The sequence below is a fragment of the Salvelinus alpinus genome, chromosome 21 (assembly GCF_045679555.1).
Source record: "Salvelinus alpinus chromosome 21, SLU_Salpinus.1, whole genome shotgun sequence".
NCBI lineage: Eukaryota > Metazoa > Chordata > Actinopteri > Salmoniformes > Salmonidae > Salvelinus > Salvelinus alpinus.
The window spans coordinates 1,483,682-1,501,393 of NC_092106.1; the positions used below are offsets into that span (position 1 = coordinate 1,483,682).

Genomic DNA, 17,712 nt, shown 5'->3' on the forward strand with positions numbered 1-17,712 from the left:
TGGACGTGCCAGGTCTCGACGGGCTCTCCGGCCAGGACTAATTGGGGCTGATTGGGAGTTGGTGAATAATCAAGGGCTGATTGCTCATCAGCTGTACAAGTCCCATAAAGCTGCCAGAAGGGCAGCACATGGGAGAGAGCGTGGGGGATGAAAGGACTCCTGTATAGCTGGGGACGGTTGCAGAGGTAACAGGAGTGAGTTCAGTTTTTAATCCCCACAGGATACAGCAAGACCCGGAGCCCAGAAGATGGTATCCCGGAGAGGGGCTTATGGGGGAGACCTATTCATTTCTTTTGAATTATTAGTTTAATAAACACCTTTGAAACTGAGCTAATCCTACTCGGTCCGTGTCTGATCTGTGTAAATGTTTTTGACCCAACCCCCTGGTCTGCCACATAACACACACATACATATGGATTTTGTATTGTAGATATGTGGTAGTGGAGTATGGGCCTGAGGGCACACACTTAGTGTGTTGTGAAATCTGTTATGAATGTATTTTAATATTGTATAACTGCCTTAATTTTGCCATAATAAATACAAGAGAACACTATTATTGGTGAATGACTCAATCTTGACTTTACACCATATAAAGCAGGTGTCAAACTCATTCCATGGAGATCCGAATGTCTACTGGTTTTCCCTCCTCCCTTGTGTACTTGATTGATGAATTAAGTTCACTAATTAGTAAGGTCCCCACACCTGGTTGTCTAGGGCTTAATTGAAAAGGAAAAAACGAAAACCTGCAGACACTAGGACCTCCATGGAAGGAGTTTGACATATTAAAGATGAATTTAACCACATCCCTGTCCCCATGCTGGGCCTGTACTGATAAGCCTTCCATAAATAAAGTTACACAAGTTAAAACTGATTATTCATGAAGTAATGAGGAAAGCTAGTGTGTCATGACGGAAATATGCCCCCCCCAAAGGCCCTTTGCTTTCAAAGTTATCATCAACAAAACATCTGGAGACATTTCTCTAAGATTCTATTTAAAATTCCATTAAACAGTATTTGTTTTGTGTGTGATATTTACAGTCAGAATTAATACTAATGAATTAATCCTGAAACCAAATGGCAGAAATAAAACTCCATTACGACAGCGCAAACACGTTTTTATAAAAATAGTACACATTGTACAGCATGTAGCAATAATGTTGAGATATATCCTTTAAAAAAAAAAAAAAAGAGTTTTGGCAAGAAATGGATTATATCATACTATAAATATACACAGACAAGATCCGAACACACACTGACAACCTCAACATGCAAATATATTGAAACTGTGGCCGGGATTCAATACAATACTGCGTGCTAGACAGCCGACAATGTGCCTTCTAAAGGCGTTTTACCCGAAGTTTGCGGAGATCGCATTCATGGTAAATGTTGAGCATGTTGGCCCAAGCGTAAATTACCTTTGAAAGTCCATAGTAGTGGGCTGCTCTAACGTGCCTGGCCTCAGTCATGAATAAGTTCCCAAACACACATTCATGGACAGAGACCTGCATGAACCTTCCAAATTATATCTCCGCAAGATTAACAATATAGAAAACATTTACACCGACGGAGGAAACATGCTTACAATTTGTTTGTCCATGACTCCACACACACACACTAAGACTGATACTGTCTGAGTGACTATAACTCTTCCTTGGTGCTCTTGTTTAGTCCGTGTGGGCTTGTCGACCTCGACTCGTCCTTTAGCCACCTGTTGAAGACTGCGATGGGGTCGATGTTCCAGTGTTTGTGGAAGGAGATGGGCACCTGGTGGGCTAGGAAGTCTCTGGAGTAGTCTTCAGGTCGAGCCTGGAGGGACATAACAACTATTATACCTGCCTCCCTTACCTTGTCCACAGACCGCTTACAGGGCAAGGAAACCAATATGCCATTTTGTCATTTGAGTGAACAATTCCTTTCAACACCTTCCATTTCTGTCAGCCACAGAGACTGCACTGGAGACTGCTGTAATTGCTACTCTTAAACAGGGTTATTAAATACACTGGTACAATCAGAGACAACCAGTCCCCCAGGGGATGAGGAGAAAGTGAGGAGGAAACTAAGGATAGATATTGGCTATTGGATACCAAAGGCTAGTGTCTTTGTTACCTGAGCCTTGCTACAACAACCATTGTTGAACTGTGAAATTGACGTACTGTGAATTAAAAAAAAAATTGGGGTAAAGAATATTAGGTCTTAGGTAACTTATTAGATAAGTTTTGGGGTTGTGTATTTATTATGGATCCCCATTAGCTACTCTTCCTGGGGTCCAGCAAACATTTAAAACATTACAATACATTCACAACACACTGTGTGCCCTCAGGCCCCTACTCCACCACTTCCACATATCTAAAGTACAAAATCCATGTGTACGTGTATGTGTAGTGCGTATGTTATCGTGTGTGATTATGCATGTGCCTATTTTTGTGTTGCTTCACAGTCCCCGCTGTTCCATAAGGTATATTTCTATCCGTTTAAAATATTTTACTGCTTGCATCAGTTACCTGATGTGGAATAGAGTTCCGTGTAGTCATGGCTCTATGTAGTACTTGTGCGCAACTGTAGTTGGTATTAGGTAAGGGTAATGGATAAACATTTATAAGGTAATGGATCTCTCCCACAGTGCAGTTTTGATCATCCAAACTCCTTTGCCATGTCGTGCAGTGGATGTGCTCCACTGTACGACATAACAGCTGATACATCTTTAGGATTTGCTATCTGAAGGGTGTTCTCACTTACCACTTGTATAAATGAAGTTACATTTCTTTTGATTTGAATTTGTCTTTTCAAAATAGAAGATAGCAGAAAGTGCTTATTTGTCAAATCTGCAATGATCTGTGTTCTAGTAGACCTACAATATGGTTAATAAAATCGGATACTTAGAAATGGTCAATTAGGGTGTAGAAAATGTTAGATAACATGCTGTGTAGAAAGATATCCCAATTGCTTCATCTTTTCTACAGTGCATGTCAGCGTTCCTATTGGCGTGGAATCTCCTTTGTAGCAGGGTTCCACACAGCACAGACACTTCTGACATGCTAGACTTTTGTTTGGGAAGATTTGGTGTTGTCAGGAAATCACAAGTGCAGTAAATCGGCTATTGTTGACCCTGCCACACTGAGCAACTCTAGAGCTGCCATTTTTCATATACGATCATTCAATGAACAATCATGAAAATAGTATGTGACACGAATCATGCCAATACAACTCCAAACTGTGGGTTCCTGGCATAAGGGTATTGGGTAAGGCCAGTGTTTTACCTGGTGGAAGAGGGAGCTATGTGTGACAGGGAGCCCCAGAGCGTTGAGACACATCCCCAGCACCATGTCATCAGGGGCGTCATTACTGTAACACTTGCAGTCACTGGCCAGGAGCCTCACCACCGCGGCCCTACTGAACACCATCCTGACAGGACACAACACACAAACACACATTAGCTTGTGTGTGTTGATCATTCTGGCACAGAAAATGATTGAGCACCTAGGTGGAGAATCCAATCAATGATTATTATTATTGTTATTAACACACACATCAACATCACTACTCTGACCAACACAATTAAGGGAGAACAAGGTGGATTGACAACTTAGACACATTCCAGCTATTTGTTTTTGGTTGAAAAACTATATCACATGTATACATACAGTAATGTACACACAGGTAAACAAATTTGCCTGTGTGCAAAATTGTGTTTTTTTCAGACACAAGTGCAAAATTCATGGAGTAGGCCATTAAAGGTCTGGTGGTGCGCTCTGATGTCATAGGCCCTTGCTTGAGGAACAAAATAGGAGCAATAGAGAACAAAAGAGGAAAAACCCCCCACCCCCATTTGTGCCATGTCAGAGGACACGTGGACCACCTATTACGATGTGCCTTTTGATAAGAACTAGGTGATAAAAGAGTTGAAAAGGAGACTGGAGTAGGACTTTAAATGTTGAATATTTCCAGTGAAGAGCGACCCTTCGCATGGTAGTCTGGTAATATCACATGTACTGTACACACACAGATCCCACAAATATTTATGAATGAGCGGCCTGATTGCAACGAAGACGCGGAACCGGGCAGATTACCTGCAGGTTGCCGCTGGATTTATTGACACGCTACTAAACGGGAGATTACACGTAGCTCCGAGCTAAAATTAAAAAAATTGCAACAAAAAAAGCTGCACAATGAAACTACTAGACCAGCTGATCTGACGCTGTTATTGTGTCAAACCAGCTTAATACTAGACAGCAGAAATGGCATGGGAAATGGTCATTGTCTGCCTTCACTACTTCCGCCCCAATGAAAAAACATCCCATTAAGAACAATGAAATCGAAATATGAAAAAGGTAAATGGAAGAATGTGACATATTACAACTGAAATAACATGATTAAACTGGAAATGTAACCCATGTCAATAACATGGAGAAAAGAAAGTTATTAAAAACCTACTTTTAAGTAATTAGCCTACCACATTGTAAATTAAAGTGATATTGGTTGCAGCAATGATTGTGATAAAAAACGTAAATATAATTATAAAACGTAACACTTTGCATCTGTTTCTTTGGATAACAACTTCCAAATAACACGAAATTACTCTCCCTACTACATTGTTTTCATATTCAGACATTGTTTCTTCAATAAAGTAGGCTACAATATGCCACGGTAGGCCTACTGGCCTAATTACTATTTTGTACAGTAGCCCTGTACTAAATTATAAAGGTTCACTATTGAGTCTTATCACGTTGTTCTACTAATAGCTTAAATAAATAATCTCCACTATCCTCACCTATATTAGAATACAATATTGTTTGATTCGAAATACAACACAATCACGATTTTGTTTCAAATATCAAATGTGTAGCCTAAAGTTCAGGAATATTTCCTTTTCCCCTCTTGATAATGTCAGGACCCGGTGCGAGAAACAGTCACTAATAATCGTCAGAACCCAGAAGATGAGGCAGACACAGCAGTACTAGAGATGGTGGTTTAATTAAAGAACAAAATCTTCAGGCAAAGAAACTAAATCCACAATGTCCAAAAATAAAGCCAAGAGGCACAAAATGGAAATCCTCCAAAATACAAAAGAGACTCCACAAAGTGGTAAAAAACAGCAGGGAAAAACAAACCTCAAAAGACTACTTAAATAATACACAAGAACTAAACCAGAGAACCTCTGGAAAATCCAACAAGAGAAATATCTGTATAAAACAAGGCTTGGGCTAGGGCTGGGTGCTAACTTACAAACACTGAGCAAAGAACTGAGGAACACACAGGGTTTAAATACTAACAAGGGAATGACCTACAGGTGCAAACAATAATTAGAGCAAGAAAAACAAAAAGTACAAAAAAGGTGCAATGGGGACATCTAGTGACCAAAAACCCGAACAGTCTTGGCCAAAACCTGACAGAATCCCCCTCCTAGGAACGGCTCCTGACGTTCCTACCAGCCTTCTCAGGGTGGAGGGTCCTGAACTGACGAATGAGGTCAGGGTCCAGTATGTCCTTGGCAGGAACCCAGGAGCGCTCCTCGGGACCGTAGCCTTCCCAGTCCACCAGATACTGCCAGGACCGCTGCACCCGGCGGGAATCCAGTATCCGGTGGACGGTATAAGCCGACTGGCCACCGATGACACGGGGCGGAGGGGGAGGTCTGCCTGCCGGGATAAGGGGAGAAAAAACAACAGGTTTTAATAAAGAAATGTGAAATGTTGGATTGATCTTAAGGGATCTGGGTAAGTGCAGGCGAAAAGTAACGGGATTGACTCTCCTGGCAATCTTAAAGGGACCGATGAACCTCTGGGACAGCTTGCGAGACTCCACCCGTAGTGGTAAGTTCTTAGTTGAGAGCCATACTCTCTGGCCGGGGTACAGGGTAGGACCGGGACGGCGACGTCTGTTGGCTTGTCGTTGGTACTGCTGAGAGGAATGCAGAAGATTAAGACGTGCCTTCTTCCACGTAAGCCGACAGCGTCTGATGAATCTCGAGGCTGAAGGCACTCTGACTTCTGCCTCCTGGTCCGGGAACAATAGAGGCGCATAGCCAAACTGACACTCATGCGGGGATATACCAGTGGAGGAGGAGCACAAGGTGTTGTGCGCGTACTCGGCCCAAACAATGAAGGATGACCATGTGGACGGGTTGTTGGAAACCATGCATCTGAGGGTGGTTTCCAGCTCCTGATTCATCCTCTCAGTTTGGCCATTGGACTCCGGATGGTACCCTGAAGATAAACTGGCCGTGGCCCTTATGAGTTGGCAGAAGGCCTTCCAAAACCTTGAGGCGAACTGGGGACCTCTGTCGGAAACCATATCTTGCGGAATCCCAAAGACTCGGAACACATGGTTAATCACCAACTCAGCTGTTTCCTTGGCAGAAGGTAATTTGGTCAAGGGAACAAACCTGGCCGCCTTAGAAAACCTGTCGATGATGACTAGGATCGTAGTATTACCATGGGACGGAGGAAGGCCAGTAATAAAGTCCAACGAGATATGGGACCAGGGTCGGTGGGGAATAGATAGAGGGTGAAGGAGTCCTTGAGGGCGGAGGTGAGAAGATTTGCCCTGGCAGCACACGGAACAGGCCTTGACGAAAGTGGCAACGTCTTCTTTTATGGTGGGCCACCAGAACTTACGCTGGATGAACTCCAAGGTGCGACCTACGCCCGGGTGACAGGTGAGGCGAGAGGAGTGCCCCCACAGAAGGACTTGGGACCTTGCTGCCTTGGGAACAAACAACCGATTAGCAGGACCTCCTCCAGGGCCCGGTTCGATGGCTTGAGCTTGTTTCACGGAATCCTCCACTTGCCACGAGATCGGAGCCACGATCTTAGCGGCCGGAAGGACAGTCATGTCAGTATCTTCTCGAATGGCAGGAGAGTAGATTCGTGACAAGGCGTCCGGTTTGAGATTCTTCGACCCGGGTCTATAGGTGAGGATAAACTGAAATCGGCTGAAGAAAAGAGACCATCGAGTTTGTCTGGAGTTCAACCGCTTCGCCTGCTGGATATACTCCAGATATTTGTGGTCCGTAAGCACTTGAAACGGTTGAGAAGCCCCCTCGAGCCAGTGTCTCCATTCCTTCAATGCCATCTTAACCGCTAGGAGTTCACGATCCCCCACATCGTAATTCCTCTCGGCCGGGGTAAGCCGGTGAGAGAAGAAGGCGCAAGGATGAAGCTTCTTGTCTTCACCCCTCTGAGACAGGACAGCTCCAACCCCAACCTCTGATGCGTCTACCTCCACCACAAAAGGTTCATCCGCCGTTGGTAGTGTCAGGATGGGAGCAGAGAGGATGCGCTGCTTGAGTCCTTGGAAGGCCGTCTCAGCTTCTCTTCCCCACAGAAACCTTGTGTTGCCACCCTTGGTTACAGCTGAGAGAGGGGCTGCCACCGAGCTGAAGTTCTTGATGAACTTGCGGTAAAAGTTGGTGAAGCCCAGGAAACGCTGAACTTCCTTAACGGACTTGGGGGTGGGCCAATCCGCTACCGCCCCTACCTTCTTGGGGTCCATCTGGACTCGACCGGGTTCCACTATAAATCCCAGGAATTGTACTCGAGAGGAATGGAATTCACACTTCTCCGGCTTAACGTACAAATGGCTGTCTAGGAGGCGTTTGAGCACTTGTCTGACATGCTTAGTGTGTTCTTGAAGGGAGCTCGAAAAGATGAGGATGTCATCCAAGTAAACAAACACGAAGATGTTAAGCATATCCCTAAGCACATCGTTTATGAGCGCTTGGAACACAGCCGGAGCGTTGGTCAGGCCGAAGGGCATCACCGAGTATTCGTAGTGACCAGTAGGCGTGTTGAAAGCGGTCTTCCACTCGTCCCCGGGTTTGATCCGCACAAGATGGTATGCGTTCCGCAGGTCAAGCTTAGTGAAGACAACTGCTTCCTGGAGCAGCTCAAAGGCTGTGGCCATAAGGGGTAGCGGGTAGCGGTTACGGACGGTTATGGCATTGAGTCCCCGGTAGTCAATGCAAGGTCGTAATCCACCGTCTTTCTTGGCCACAAAGAAAAACCCTGCTCCCGCCAGCGAGGTAGATGGACGCATGAGGCCTGCTGCCAGAGCGTCCTTGATGTAGGTATCCATAGCAGCTCGTTCGGGAGGAGAAAGGGAAAAGATCCGACCCCTGGGAGGGCAGGTCCCCGGAAACAGGTCGATGGTGCAATCGTAAGGTCTATGGGGTGGTAGTTTGGTGGCCCTCTGTTTGCTAAATACCAGTTTGAGGTCATGGTAACACTCGGGAACTCGGGACAGGTCGATGGATTCTAGAGACTCGGAAGGGGAACTCTGGGAACTCGGGAAGATACAAGTGGCTTGGCACGTAGGACCCCACTGCTTGATAGTGCCCACAGACCAGTCGATGTGAGGGTTATGGCTGTGAAGCCAGGGATAACCAAGGACGAGAGGGAACTCGGAACAGGAGATCAGATGAAAGTTCATCACTTCCTGGTGTTGGGAAACTGAAAGTCGCAAGGGGGTAGTGGCACGAGTGACAAGTCTAGATCCCAAAGGGCTTCTATCCAACGTAGTAACCCTTATGGGGTCACTTAGAGGTTCAGAAGGAACGCCATTCTCCTTCGCCCAGACCCCATCCATGAAGTTACCTGCGGCTCCAGAGTCTACCAAGGCTTGAAGAGAAAACTCGTGGTCGTCCCAGGAAAGGGTAACTGGAATGAGCAGGCGGGAGTTGGATGGATGGGAGGAGGTTATGTTTCCCATTACAGTCCTCCCAGGCCTGCACGGGAGAGTGCGTTTCCCTGGAGCCCGGGACACGTGGAGCGGAAATGGCCCGGTTTGCCGCAATATAGACAGCATCGCTCCCTCATCCGGCGGTCTCTCTCAGCCTGGGAGATGCGTCCAACCTGCATGGGTTCTGGTGGAGCCAGCGAGGATAAAGGTGGAGACTCGGAGCTGGAACCGATAGGAGCTAGGGTGAGCGGTCTACGGTTGAGTTCTCTCTCTCTCAGACGCTGGTCTATGCGTGAAGCCAACTTGATAAGGGACTCGAGGTTGTCCGGTGGTTCCCGAGTGGCCAGTTCATCTTGGATGGTGTCAGAAAGACCCTTCAAAAAACACACTGTGAGCGCCTCGTCGTTCCAGCCACTTGCTGCTGCCACAGTGCGGAACTGGATGGCATAGTCCGTCACGCTGCGCCGACCTTGGCGGAGAGTCAGGAGCTGTTTGGCTGAGTCAGGGCCGTTGGTAGGACCTTGAAACACTCGCTTGAATTCTTCAGCAAAGGTAGAGTAGCTGGCACAGCAGGGACTTTGGGCATCCCACACAGCAGTAGCCCAGGCTAGGGCTTTTTCCGACAGCAGGGTGATGAAACACTCGGATCCCACGAGAACCGTTGGGGAGGCGGCAGACGAGGTTCAGCCAGGGGGTTAACTGCCAGGGGCACTTGAATCGGATGAACTGGAGCAGAAGCGGTTGCCGGGGAAAGTCGATCCGAAATCTGCTTTATGGAAGTCAGCATCTCTGACAGAAGTTGAGAATGTCTAGCCATTAAAGCCTCTTGCTGAACCAGAGCAGCTTCGTGGCGTTGGACAGTCCCCTCGTGGTGGGACAGCATGGAAAAAAAAATCCTGGGTACTGGCTGCCTCTGGGTTCATTATAATGGCTCAGTGTTTCTGTCAGGACCCGGTGCGAGAAACAGTCACTAATAATCGTCAGAACCCAGAAGATGAGGCAGACACAGCAGTACTAGAGATGGTGGTTTAATTAAAGAACAAAATCTTCAGGCAAAGAAACTAAATCCACAATGTCCAAAAATAAAGCCAAGAGGCACAAAATGGAAATCCTCCAAAATACAAAAGAAACTACACAAAGTGGTAAAAAACAGCAGGGAAAAACAAACCTCAAAAGACTACTCAAATAATACACAAGAACTAAACCAGAGAACCTCTGGAAAATCCAACAAGAGAAATATCTGTATAAAACAAGGCTTGGGCTGGGGCTGGGTGCTAACTTACAAACACTGAGCAAAGAACTGAGGAACACACAGGGTTTAAATACTAACAAGGGAATGACCTACAGGTGCAAGCAATAATTAGAGCAAGAAAAACAAAAGGTACAAAAAAGGTGCAATGGGGACATCTAGTGTCCAAAACCCGAACAGTCTTGGCCAAAACCTGACAGATAAGAAATGGGAATATTCGATTCAGACAAGTAAAATCATTCATGTATTACAAAACCGTCTAAAAAAAGATAAAAGCGACATCTGTCTTAAGGCGTCCGCATGCTTCCCATTCGAAACATTTCGTGCATACAGTACCAGTTAAAAGTCTGGACACACCTACTCATCGCAGAGTTTTTCCTTTATTTGTACTATTTTCTACATTGTAAAATAATAGTGAAGACATCAAAACCATGACATAACACATATGGAATCATGTAGTAACCAAAACAAGTGTTTTTATTTTAGATTTTTCAAAGTAGCCACCCTTTGTCTTCGCATTCTATCAACCAGCTTCATGAGGTAGTCACCTGGAATGCATTTCAATTAACAGGTGTGCCTTGTTAAAAGTTAAATTGGGGAATTTCTTTCCTTCTTAATGCATATGAGCCAATCAGTTGTGTTTGACAAGGTAGAGGTGATATACAGAAGATAGCCCTATTTGGTAAGAGAGACCAAATCCATATGTGACCGACCGCCTTGATCCAGTCTTATGTCAGCAACATTTGAAATGGTGTATTTTACATTGGATAAAAGCAGAGACGGAGAGCTATAAAATGGTATATCATACACTGCATTTGAGGAACAATGGGAAAGTAATTCTGCTTTGAAAGTTGATAAACTTGTAACCTCACTTTTGAGAAAATGGCCTTTGAATGTTATGGTACCAACTGGAGTGCTCTTCTTTGTCTACGCCCATTCAGCATCATTCACACCCTCTTAAGCTTTAGCCCGACCCATCTCTTCAAGTGTTGATCCGAGTGTTCTGTACTAACAACAGCAGTCAAGCACCCAAGTTAACTGGCTAACTTGCTAGCTACTTCCAGACACAAATGAGAGAACAGCTCACTGAACATTACTCGCCCTAGCAGAGCTGGTTAGGCTGTTTTTATGTTACCCAGAGTGTTGGTGACTGCAACTGTGCTGTCAGATTGTCCGTACGTTAATTCAGTGTTTTCGCTCTCGGAGCGTTCAGAGTGCACACTGGACACTCTGGCCAATGAGTAGGGTTGATCCGAGCATTCCAGACACAAATGAGAGAACACCCCACTCTGACCATTTTACTCGCCCTAGCAGAGTTGGTTAGGCTGTTTTCATGTTATCCAGAGCGTTGGTGACTAACTGTGCTGCTGGCAACAAGTTAATAACACTTTTTTGGCGACGTTTACTGACACCAGCAATATTCAACGGGTGTTGAGCATTCATAAATTCATCAGCTACACTGTGCTCTGGCACACTCAGACGAGAGTGCTCTGAAATCGGAGTAGATGGCCAGACTGTATTTACGAACGCACCCGAAATGGTTTCTTGCATATTGGAGTCTTTTGTTAAGACATGTAGCTAGCTACAGTAGGTAAACAATGAACCATAATCTCAACTCATGACGTTACTACCCTGCATGAATCAGCAGCTAGCTAACCAACCATGTTCAATGTTAGCTAGCTAACATTAGGCTATAACTAGAAAGAAAATGGCTCTAAGATACGAATAATAAGATCATACACATAACGATAGCTAGCGAGCCAGCCAGCTAACATTAGCTAGCTAGCTAACAGTACACTTTAACTTGAAATGAAAAGACTTTGTCAAAATAAGAAATGTGTAATAGCTGAAAATGTAGATAGATAAACTATCCTACCCGTGGTCTGAAATCGGTGTAGATAGCCAGAGCGAATTTACCAGCTACATCTATCAACAGCTGTCGGAGTGACATTCTATTGAAATGGATACTTGCATAGTGGAGTCTTTTGTTAATACATGTAGCTAGCTAGCTAAACAATGAACCATAATCCCAATTTATGACGTTACTACCCTGCACGTAGCTAACCAATCAGGTTCAATGTCTGCAAGATAACATTAGGCTATAATTAGCCAAGCAAATGGCTCTGGGATACAAATAATAAGATCATACCCGTAACGTTAGCTAGCGAGCCAGCCAGCTAACGTTAGCTAGCTAGCTAACAGCACACTAACCTGAAATGAAAATGACTGTCAAAATTAGAAATGTATAATATCTGACAATGTAGCTAGATAGAGTACCTTACCCATATACATCATGGTTGGATGCTTCACCCTGTCACGGATGCAATGGTTACCCTTAATTTGAAGATGTAATCCGGAGACAGGTGTTTTCTCCTTAGCTATCATACTCTAATTACACTGATTTCAAAACTAGGTCCTCCAGAAAGTGGAGAGCAACACTTATACAGTTGAAGTCAGAAGTTTACATAGACCTTAGCCAAATTAATTTAAACTCAGTTTTTCACAATTCCTGACATTTAGTAATTATTCCCTGTTTTAGGTCCGTTAGGATCACCACTTTATTTTAAGAATGTGAAATGTCAGAATAATAGTAGAGAGAATGATTTATTTCAGCTTCTATTTCTTTCATCACATTCCCAGTGGGTCAGAAGTTTACATACACTCAATTAGTATTTGGTAGCATTGCCTTTAAATTGTTTAACTTGGGTCAAACGTTTTGGGTACCCTTCCACAAGCTTCCCACAATAAGTTGGGTGAATTTTGGCCCATTCCTCCTGACAGAGCTGGTGTAACTGCGTCAGGTTTGTAGGCCTCCTTGCTCGCACACGCTTTTTCAAGTCTGCCCACAAATGTTCTATAGGATTGAGGTCAGGGCTTTGTGATGGCCACTCCAATACCTTGACTTTGTTGTCCTTAAGCCATTTTGCCACAACTTTGGAAGAATGCTTGAGGTCATTGTCCATTTGGAAGACCCATTTGCGACCAAGCTTTAACATCCTGACTGATGTCTTGAGATGTTGCTTCAATATATCCACATAATTTTCCTTTCCTCATGATACCATCTATCTTGTGACGTGCACCAGTCCCTCCTGCAGCAAAGCACCCCCACAACATGATGCTGCACCCCCGTGCTTCACGGTTGGGATGGTGTTCTTTGGCTTGCAAGCCTCCCCCTTTTTCCTTCAAACAGAACAATGGTCGTTATGGCCAGAGGACATTTCTCCAAAAAGTACGATATTTGTCCCCCTGGTGCACAGTCCAATCCAAGTGTGGCGTAGCAGTCGGACGTGTCTTTGTTTTGTCCTGTCCTGTGTAAATAGTCTTCGTATTTTTCGTATACATTTCGTATATATTTTAATTTCACTTTCCATCTAGGAACTGAATATACATTCCTACACTCCGCCTCACCCAATGTGGTACGGACCTGCTATTTTTTTTATACTTTAGAACCGTAACCCCAATCAGAAGCTAGCCAGATAACTAGCTACTAGCTAGTAGTCAGTTAGCCACTGCTGCGGTCTTCACCCTCAACTCGGACACAGCCAGCTTCAATACCGGGCCAATACCTGCCAGTCTGCAAGCGCGATATCAACCCAGAGCATATAGGACTGCTTTTTCTCTACCACATCACCGGATTCCTGACGCAAGCTCTGGACATTTACACCGTATCATCACAGCTAGCTAGCTGCAACCGAGTGGCTACTACTGGCTAACACCTCTGTCCCGAAGCAAGCACCAGTTAGCCTTGAGCTAGCCTCGAGCTAGGCCCATCTGCCGGCTAGCTGAAGAGGTCTACCAGCGAATTCTTGGGCTACAATACCAGCTACAAGCTAATTTAGCCATTTTTTTTTGCCGCTGCTAGTAGCTTCTACCTTCTGCACAGACACCAGCCCTGTTATTAGCCTGGATATTACTCACCAATTTACCAGCATCGGACTGTCTCTCGACAACAACGCCGGATTCCTGCCGTAATCCCTGAGCCACTGCTTCTGATCCTCACAGCTAGCTTGCGGCTAGCGCAGCTAGCGCCACTGCCACGAAGCTAGCACCAGTTAGCAAACACAATTCTACAATTCACAACCTCTCTTTCGCCATCGCCATCTGGCTTGGATTCTCTGTCGACACGACCACGTCTGAGCAGACCCCCTCCGTCTGAGCAGACCACCCCCCGGGCTACTAACTTTAAACGCCGCGTGCTAGCTTAGTGGAGGCCTCCCTGCTCCATCTACGGCTGCCCCCTGGACACTATGATCACTTGGCTACATAGCTGATGCATGCTTGACTGTCCATTAATTCACGGTACTCCATTCTGTTTATTTGTGTTTTATCTGTCGGCTCTGTGCTTTAACTCAGGATCTGTGTGTAGTTAATCCGACCCTCTCTGCCTAGTCGTCGCCATTTTTACCTGTTGTTGCTGTGTTAGACAAGCACCCTGTTATTGCTGCTGTTATCTTACCTGTTGTTTTAGCTAGCTCTCCCAATCAAGACCTGCAATCACTTTATGCCTTATTGTATGTCTCTCTCAAATATCAATATGCCTTGCATACTGTTGTTCAGGCTAGTTATCATTATCATTGTTTTGGTTTGCAATGGACCCTGTAGTTCCACTCTCCGTACCTCTGATACCTCCTTGGTCCCACCCCCCACACATGCGGTGACCTCACCCATTGAGACCAGCATGTCCAGAGATACAACCTCTCTTATCATCACCCAGTGCCTGGGCTTGCCTCCGCTGTACCCACGCCCCACCATACCCCTGTCTGCACATTATGCCCAGAATCTATTCTACCACGCCCATAAATCTGCTCCTTTTATTCTTTGTCCCCAACGCTCTAGGCGACCAGTTTTGATAGCCTTTAGCCGCACCCTCATCCTACTACTCCTCTGTTCCTCGGGTGATGTGGAGGTAAACCCAGGCCCTGCATGTCCCCAGTCACCCTCATTTGTTGACTTCTGTGATCGAAAAAGCCTTGGCCTCATGCATGTCAACATCAGAAGCCTCCTCCCTAAGTTTGCCTTACTCACCGCTTTAGCACACTCTGCCAACCCTGATGTCCTTGCCGTGTCCGAATCCTGGCTTAGGAAGGCCACCAAAAATTCTGAGATTTCCATACCCAACTATAACACTTTCCGTCAAGATAGAACTGCCAAAGGGGGAGGAGTTGCAATCTACTGCAGAGATAGCCTGCAAAGTTCTGTCATACTTTCCAGGTCTATGCCCAAACAGTTCGAACTTCTAATTTTAAAAATTAATCTCTCCAGAAATAAGTCTCTCACTGTTGCCGCCTGCTACCGACCCCCCTCAGCTCCCAGCTGTGCCCTGGACACCATCTGTGAATTGATCGCTCCCCATCTAGCTTCAGAGTTTGTTCTGTTAGGTGACCTAAACTGGGATATGCTTAACACCCCGGCAGTCCTACAATCCAAGCTTGATGCCCTCAATCTCACACAAATCATCAAGGAACCCACCAGGTACAACCCTAAATCCGTAAACATGGGCACCCTAATAGACATTATCCTGACCAACCTGCCCTCCAAATACACCTCTGCTGTCTTCAATCAAGATCTCAGCGATCACTGCCTCATTGCCTGTATCCGCCACGGGTCCGCGGTCAAACGACCACCCCTCATCACTGTCAAACGCTCCCTAAAACACTTCTGCGAGCAGGCCTTTCTAATCGACCTGGCCCGGGTTACCCTGGAAGGATATTGACCTCATCCCGTCAGTTGAGGATGCCTGGTCATTCTTTAAATGTTACTTCCTCACCATATTAGACAAGCATGCTCCGTTCAAAAAATGCAGAACCAAGAACAGATATAGCCCTTGGTTCACTCCAGACCTGACTGCCCTCGACCAGCACAAAAACATCCTGTGGCGAACTGCAAAAGCATCGAAGAGCCCCCGCGATATGCAACTGTTCAGGGAAGTCAGGAACCAATACACGCAGTCAGTCAGGAAAGCAAAGGCCAGCTTTTTCAAGCAGAAATTTGCATCCTGTAGCTCTAACTCCAAAAAGTTCTGGGATACTGTAAAGTCCATGGAGAACAAGAGCACCTCCTCCCAGCTGCCCACTGCACTGAGGCTAGGTAACACGGTCACCACCGATAAATCCATGATAATCGAAGACTTCAACAAGCATTTCTCAATGGCTGGCCATGCCTTCCTCCTGGCGACTCCAACCTTGGCCAACAGCCCCGCCCCCCCCGCTGCTACTCGCCCAAGCCTCCCCAGCTTCTCCTTTACCCAAATCCAGATAGCAGATGTTCTGAAAGAGCTGGAAAACCTGGACCCATACAAATCAGCTGGGCTTGACAATCTGGACCCCCTATTTCTGAAACTGTCCGCCGCCATTGTCGCACCCCCTATCACCAGCCTGTTCAACCTCTCCTTCGTAACATCTGAGATCCCCAAGGATTGGAAAGCTGCCGCGGTCATCCCCCTCTTCAAAGGGGGAGACACCCTGGACCCAAACTGTTACAGACCTATATCCATCCTGCCCTGCCTATCTAAGGTCTTCGAAAGCCAAGTCAACAAACAGATCACTGACCATCTCGAATCCCACCGTACCTTCTCCGCTGTGCAATCCGGTTTCCGAGCCGGTCATGGGTGCACCTCAGCCACGCTCAAGGTACTAAACGATATCATAACCGCCATCGATAAAAGACATTACTGTGCAGCCGTCTTCATCGACCTGGCCAAGGCTTTCGACTCTGTCAATCACCATATTCTTATCGGCAGACTCAGTAGCCTCGGTTTTTCTAATGACTGCCTTGCCTGGTTCACCAACTACTTTGCAGACAGAGTTCAGTGTGTCAAATCGGAGGGCATGTTGTCCGGTCCTCTGGCAGTCTCTATGGGGGTACCACAGGGTTCAATTCTCGGGCCGACTCTTTTCTCTGTATACATCAATGATGTTGCTCTTGCTGCGGGCGATTCCCTGATCCACCTCTACGCAGACGACACCATTCTATATACTTCCGGCCCTTCCTTGGACACTGTGCTATCTAACCTCCAAACGAGCTTCAATGCCATACAACACTCCTTCCGTGGCCTCCAACTGCTCTTAAACGCTAGCAAAACCAAATGCATGCTTTTCAACCGTTCGCTGCCTGCACCCGCACGCCCGACTAGCATCACCACCCTGGACGGTTCCGACCTAGAATATGTGGACATCTATAAGTACCTAGGTGTCTGGCTAGACTGCAAACTCTCCTTCCAGACTCATATCAAACATCTCCAATCCAAAATCAAAGCAAGAATCGGCTTTCTATTCCGCAACAAAGCCTCCTTCACTCACGCCGCCAAACTTACCCTAGTAAAACTGACTATCCTACCGATCCTCGACTTCGGCGATGTCATCTACAAAATAGCTTCCAATACTCTACTCAGCAAACTGGATGCAGTTTATCACAGTGCCATTCGTTTTGTTACTAAAGCACCTTATACGACCCACCACTGCGACCTGTATGCCCTAGTCGGCTGGCCCTCGCTACATGTTCGTCGTCAGACCCACTGGCTCCAGGTCTTCTACAAGGCTATGCTAGGTAAAGTGCCGCCTTATCTCAGTTCACTGGTCACGATGGCTACACCCACCCGCAACACGCGCTCCAGCAGGTGTATCTCACTGATCATCCCTAAAGCCAAAACCTCATTTGGACGCCTTTCCTTCCAGTTCTCTGCTGCCTGCGACTGGAACGAATTGCAAAAATCTCTGAAGTTGGAGACTTTTATCTCCCTCAACAACTTTAAAAATCTGCTATCCGAGCAGCTAACCGATCGCTGCAGC

At 46.1% G+C, this 17,712-nt stretch overlaps 1 protein-coding gene across 3 annotated transcripts in view; it reads right to left on the reverse strand.

Annotated features, from left to right (window-relative positions):
- Positions 1-1,098: 1,098 nt before the first annotated feature.
- The window catches only part of LOC139547567 (beta-1,3-glucosyltransferase-like), a 172,059-nt gene continuing 155,445 nt past the window's right edge, over positions 1,099-17,712 (reverse strand). For all 3 annotated transcript variants that reach the window (XM_071356471.1, XM_071356469.1, XM_071356470.1), the window contains 2 exons: positions 3,258-3,402; positions 1,099-1,806 (listed from right to left, as the gene is read on the reverse strand). In XM_071356471.1, coding sequence (XP_071212572.1) covers positions 1,639-1,806; positions 3,258-3,402 — 313 coding nt within the window. In that variant the 3' untranslated portion in view covers positions 1,099-1,638. The remainder of the gene's footprint in view (positions 1,807-3,257; positions 3,403-17,712) is intronic.